The 6,875-nt window shown below is 33.1% G+C and overlaps 1 protein-coding gene across 1 annotated transcript in view; it reads right to left on the bottom strand.

Moving 5' to 3' along the window:
• LOC117111239 (protein phosphatase 1 regulatory subunit 16A-like) overlaps positions 1 to 5,679 on the bottom strand; it is a 53,249-nt gene extending 47,570 nt beyond the window's left edge. The window contains exons 1-2 of the mRNA XM_033254143.1: positions 5,505 to 5,679; positions 2,755 to 3,316 (exon numbers count right to left, since the gene is read on the bottom strand). Of these exons, the coding sequence (XP_033110034.1) occupies positions 2,755 to 3,001 (247 nt within the window). The 5' untranslated portion in view covers positions 3,002 to 3,316; positions 5,505 to 5,679. The remainder of the gene's footprint in view (positions 1 to 2,754; positions 3,317 to 5,504) is intronic.
• Positions 5,680 to 6,875: the final 1,196 nt, after the last annotated feature.

Raw genomic sequence — 6,875 nt, 5'->3', positions numbered from 1 at the left:
TATATATATAGTCTTGCTGGAGTCAAACTGAGATAAGCTCTGCTTCTATTTTTGATCCCAATTAATTAATTTTGATGTAGGTCTAATTCATGTATTAATATACATTTGATTTGATTTGATTGGCCGAGTGGTTAAGTCAGGGGCACCGTAGCCTTCAGCTCTAATATCACTCGCCAATGGTTCCGGTGGTGGAACAAGTCTTCTCGGAAAAGGACTATAAACCGTAGGCCCAGTGTACGCATTGGGTTTGTGTGCACTTTAAAGAACCCAGTACATTCTTCGAGAAGAGTAGGGGTTCACCCTGGTGTACTGATCCATTAAGTCCCCTGTTGTTAAATGGATATGCCACATAGGACAGTGATTAAGTTCACTTATTCGCATATCCTTGGCACTCGTGCATAAAGAAATATTATATTTTTGACTAATTAATTGAATAGATGTTACTGGAACTGAAACTAGTACCAGTACTACTGTACTACTGTATAGCGGACTACAGACACATAGAGTTACATAGAAAATTGACAATGAAACTATATTTTTAATAGTACTAAATCTGTCATAATTTTATCTCAAACCAAGCAACTGTTATCAATTATCAATTTTAATTACATTTGAGTTAATTAGCCACTATGTATTGATTGAGCAAATACAGTGCACTTAAAGAGATCTTACAAATCAATGGGCATCACTGAGTTGAAAGAATTAGTGAATTTAACCATTCAAGTTGGATTTGAAATTTAAGGTAGAAATCTCAGCAATCAAGATAACCTTTATATCAATCTGTGTAATTCAAAGTGTACTGATAGCTGATTCTTATTTTTGGCAACCAAACTAATAAATGTAAAGAAATTGGAACATCATAGGAAACTCGCCGCAGCATGTAATTAATGGTGTGATATCTGTCTGATATATATGATAAATCTGTTTATTAGTATATTATTATTAATATTATTATTATTATTATCTTTATTATTATTATTATTATAGCGTGAATTACAAATTAATTAAGTCTTTAGGCACTTTAGCATTGTTCCCTTTTTCATGAATTGGTTTCTTTTTAGATATAAAATGTTTTTTTTATTGTTATTTAGGGCAGTAACAAGTAAATAACGTGCAATTTGGCCTTGACCATGATATACAATAGGATCAGACATCAGCGTGATGAAATCACAATTATGATCTCAAGAAATCCCCCAAAAAATAAATTAGTTTTAAAATTGTTTATTCAACCTGCCAATATAACCAAACGTAAAAAACTATGGTCAGATACAGCTTATAAACAGACGTTTACTATAATTTTGAATAATCAGGCTAATGCTGCATGATATGATTACCGGTAATAGCATAATTCAGGAGGAAAAGGGCTTGGCTGAGAAGTCAATTCAGAATTCAAAATAAAATGTATTGTTTCGCATTTCTCTAATGATTCCTAGTTCCTGCCTACAATGCAAACCCTCCAACCTGACTGAATGATTCCGTCACAATCTAACTCAAAAACTGCTTATCAAATTCTACCGCTTGCTACAGTAGGCCCAAAATTATCCAAATCTAAATCTTGGCTCAAAATTGATTAATATGAACAATATTATGATACTAGGCCAAGTTCAATATTGATTCATTCATGTTTACAGTCTCATATCATAGTCATGGATGGTGCTACAACGATTAAATTTCTATAATTAGGCCAAGAGACTTTGTACAGATGATCCCAGCCCTTGAGTCATATTATGTCTGGTCCTGACATCTACAGGAACCTACTGGTATTTGTATCATTTCCAGTCTTGTGAAAAAATTGATTAACTCTACCAATAAAGATAAATCCTGGTCCAATCATTACAACATGATTATGTTGTAATATAACGAACCACAATCATGAATCACTTTTAGACCTACTGACACACCTACACTCTGCTGTTAAAGCATTCACTAATTTAATTCTATTTTTATCCTCAAAATTATTTGGATTAATAGCTATTGTATACATGTACTGTATATATTCCACAAGAATCAAGACAGAATAAAATAAATAAAAAAAAGAAAAAGGAACACATACGACTGTACATCTAATACACTATCCTAGACTAGCATTGCATTGCGATCGGTTGTAGCAATTGCGACACCCAATTGCAATTCACAGTCGTATACGTTGAAGGCTAACGAATAGTAGTTCATAAGTAATCGCAAAACCTGTTGCGAATGGGTGCTACAATCTTATTACACCATGGAATACGATCGCAACAAATTTTACATGCACTGATTGGCTGAGGTCAGCCAACATAATTCTAGCCACTGGAGGCCTAATAGTGTATGACCTCCTGTTCCAATATAAACTATTTCATGTCTGATTTGGTCTGAATGCGCTTGTTGGTTGCAATCAGGAATAATCAGTTTTGGATTTCTACTGATACATCACGATAATCGCAACATTTTTTTCTCATTTTTAATGTTTCTTGCTTTCATTTTTTTTAATATGATTAATTTCAAAGTACACAAGTAGAACTACCGAACAGTACACAAGTACTAAAAGTGTCTACAATAAGAAAGAATAACTAAACCAATTTAAGTATCTAGCTTTGACAAATGGTGGTTATAAAGTCCCAAAACAGTTGTGTATTTATTAAATCAGCTATGGTTTATGAATTTAATCCTACTACAAAGATGCAGTATGCAGTATTATGAGTTACATAAAAAAAATAGGCATAGGCATTCTGTTGGCAGTTGTTGATGTTATAATTTACAGCATACTGTACCTACCTTCCTCTACATCTCCCCGTGCAGCAGCTTCCAATAATGTGACATTTTCTATGAAAGATATTTTCGGTTCTCGTTTCATTTCTTCTTCTGCAAGACCTTTACGAAGTTTTTTAGTTTGATCTTTCTCATACTGATTGTAACGCTTCAGCTGTTGTTGTCGTCGTTTTTTAGCATGTTTAATTCGATCTTGAATACTCATTTTCTCCAAGGATGGCATTTCTGCCAGAAGTTCCGTGTGGTCTCCCATGATAAAATAACGGAATATGTGGAATAATGATCCTTACAAGATTCCTAAAGTGCTGGTTGATATTCAGTAACTCAATGCAACATTTTTTGACGTTACAGCAACAATGGTGACATTTGATAGAATCCAATGGGTGACTTCCTCAACAAGAACGGCTATGAGTCTAACACCAATTTCCCAAGGAAACGATGAGTTTGCATTTGAATTGAATCTATAATTGTAGGTTCATTCAGGTCAAAGTTGAACTATGACACGAAAGGCTTCATATTTTCCTCAGTTGGTTCAAACATGCATTAGCTGGTAATATCCAATCATACCCTGTGGAAGCAAAGTTATGTACAAAAATTAGTTTACATCAGTACACAGTAACACATTTTATGAATTACTATAGGCCTACTTAATCTATTTTCTTAATAGTTTTAAAGTTATAGTTTTAACAAAAAACCTTAAAGTGATCTGCAAAAAGTCTGTTTTAAAATTAATTTACACAAACTTTAATAATTAGATCAAAAGTAAAAAGGACCAATTAATTATGTTTATTAATATCATATTAAATGTTTGTAACATTTCTTGTATTGACTAAAAAATATTACATGAGGCTTTCCGTCACAAAACCAGAGTAATTGTTAAGCTGAGTAATTAGAATAATAACGTAGCAGGATTGTATATTTGAGTACAGAGAAGCCCCAATACTTTTAGTCATCACTTTGGCAGCAAGTTCATTCCAGCAAATCAGCCATCATTTTAAAGCTTACAATATGAAGGATAAGAATACAGTAATGTATATTAAAAAGTCAATTTTCAATTCTGGTTATTGATGCTGATTTTGGGATGACAACCACGATACTATGATCGATATTTTTATCATTAACGCCTCTCTCCTACAGTATTTCCCGTCTTATAAAATAGCTGGAAAGAGCCTTTTCGTCTGGGCCCTGTTGAATCTGACCCAGGCAAATGATAAAGATATTGCTGGCTAGGCTCACCTTCCTATAAAATCCTCTCCCTGGGCCCCCCTTTATTTCAAATTTTTGGATTCGCCACTGTTTCAAACCGAAGAACAATGATAATGAATCGCTAAAAAACAAACAGTTTTTCTAATCCATGTGATAAACATGTTGACCAAGTAACAATAATTTCATAATGAATTTATTGATTCTTTAAATATAATTAAAAACCTCTCTCCCAAAGCTTTCATATCTTACACTTCTGCTTTCATTTTCGTCTCACTAACTGAATGGTGCAAGTTCCTTTCTCAAATTAATAGCATTTCAATTAGGTAATCACAAGTACAGTCGGGATGATATTAACGTTTTGTCACATTTATCAACATTCACTATAATTAATTATCATCTACACTAAAGATGTATATTCAGATGTTATTTAATCAGTAATAGTCTCTTGAAATTTCATGTACAGTAATATCTTGGTCTCCAAAATTTAGTATATTCACTGCTACAAATTTCTCATAATTATGGATGTCCCAGGCCTACAGCTGTCTAGTTGTTGAAAAAAATAAAATTTAAAATTATTAATATGAAGTGCAGTTATGATGTACTACTATTATTGACAAATTATGAGAGGTAGGCCTAGGCTACTGCACCATAAGCAAATGAATTAATAATAATAAAAATATTTACATATCTCAGTATCTATTATTCAAAAAAACAAACAACACAACTACAATATCAAATCCTTAGCAGCCAGTGGCTGAATTGGGGATTCAATTTACAAAGTGAATACCTTAATTAAATTTACAATAAATCATTATCATTACTATTAAGATAAATCAAAATTGTCAAGATTGTTATCATTTTAATTACTTGCTGCTGGCACAGTCGCACACAAAACACCGCCCGGGTGGGACCCCCCACCCCTGGAGTACAAGTCAATTCTCTCGCAGAAAGTACACCTACCAGTAGGTAGAATGGATTAATTTATATAGGGCCTAGAAGAACATTTTAGCGCATTAAAGTAGATGTCCCGGGGCTGACAATGTGCAAATTGATAAGTAGGCATAACTAGAATGAGTACCTATTAATATCATAAATAACAAATATAATGGTTATTGATCATTGAGTCCTACAGTAATATTAATAATAATGGCCATGCTTGCCGGTATGGAGGCTGCTGCCATTTCAACATTAAGAACCCAAACGAAGTATTTATATTAGTGCTACACTTTATGAATTGAATTGAATTGAATTGGATTTTATAGGGCCTAAAAGCAAACAAAATAGGACGGTGCAAGTTCGAAGCTGACCTTCTGAATTTGAGAAGGCTAGAATACATTAGAAGAATGGCACCGGCGGCCAGTTGAAGGTGTAGCCTATAATTAATAAATAGGCAGGTTACGGTGGAGCCCCTTTTGACTAGCTTAGGCTTAGTCAGACTGGTCGTTTTGTCACCAAAACGTCAATACCTAAAACAAACATTAAAACATATATCATTATGCACAAAAATAAAATACACGTTTATTGTTTAATAAAATGGTAGGCCTACTTACTGTCAGTGCAGAACGTTTCACCTACATCGCCTGCTACCTGTTAGAGCCACCAAAATAAACAAAGTTGGTTTGGTTTCTGATGCCTGACGATGATAAGGCCTGTGGTTGTGGTAGTAGGCGTTTACACGGCAGCCGCAATGAAAGGAGAATTCTATCCACCGATCATCTCCCTCTGATTGTACGACCTACAGAGGGCGTCATTACCAAAATGGTCTACATCAGGTTATAATTTACTACATGAGCTTTTCTCTTGTGCTCATGAAAAAAACTTTTTGACTTTGATTTTCAGTTGAGGGTATGCTAAGAAATGTATGCATTGTATTAGTAAACCAATTATGATGAGCATTTTATATCAGAAGTTGAATCATATAAATACCTATGGTACCCGCATAACAATTAAGGACCTAGATCATCACTGATTTGGAATTGGCGCTATATTATATAGCACAGGCATTATTAGCATATTATTATTGCCATTTTCAATCCGAATTATTGCTACATTAAAACGATTATAGATTATTATAATAACTGTATTAATAATTATTATGGTATTATTATGGAAAACAATTGTTCTTCCGATCACTTCTTTTTCCATTCCGACTTGACACAAAAGCTGTATACGGGGATTTGGTGTGGGTGCCTAAAAAGTAAGTTGCCAGAGTTGAGGACTTTGGTGGGTTTTATTAAGATTTGCCTTCCAATTCCAGGGTCCTGTGTTAAATTTCTGTCATGGTTTCAGTTTCAGTTTTTATTGGCACACACTTTTACAACAGTGGCACACACTAATCAGTGGTGCGTCCAGACTAACTAATCAAAAAACAATATAGTAAAATTGAACAAAAGTAAAAAAAGGAAACGCAGAGGTAAACAGAAAAATCAGGGAAGTTAACAAAAAAAGTAAAAGAAAGGAAAAACATCCCAGAAATACAAAATTCAAATCAAAAAAACAAACTGCATTTCAGTAAAAAGCAAGTAAGAAATAAACAATTTAAAAAAAAAATCAAAATCAAGATTTAAAAAAAAAATCCTAATAATGTGCAGTATAATTGTACAGTATAATTGTACTTACATACACATACATATAAAGATATTACATATAATTACACACACGTAAATATACACATTCGTATGTATACATAGTAGTAACAGGATATATTCTCACGACCAATACAACTCCACACCCCAAGCTTTGAATGACACATGGTTCATATGGAAACTTATGATTAAGTTTTGATTACTGGTACAGTATATTCTTTGGTAATTTAATGTTTTCAAATTTGATAAAAATGCTATTTTTTTTTTTTTTTTTTTTTTTTTTTAACGAACATTACAAGTTCTTTTTTTGGGTTGAGCAACCAAATGTTGTTTGAT

Source organism: Anneissia japonica, unplaced genomic scaffold, assembly GCF_011630105.1.
Source record: "Anneissia japonica isolate Jap-2015-1 unplaced genomic scaffold, ASM1163010v1 scaffold288008_len1385354_cov213, whole genome shotgun sequence".
In the NCBI taxonomy this organism is placed as follows: Eukaryota; Metazoa; Echinodermata; class Crinoidea; order Comatulida; family Comatulidae; genus Anneissia; species Anneissia japonica.
This window is presented reverse-complemented; position numbering and strand designations above follow the sequence as displayed.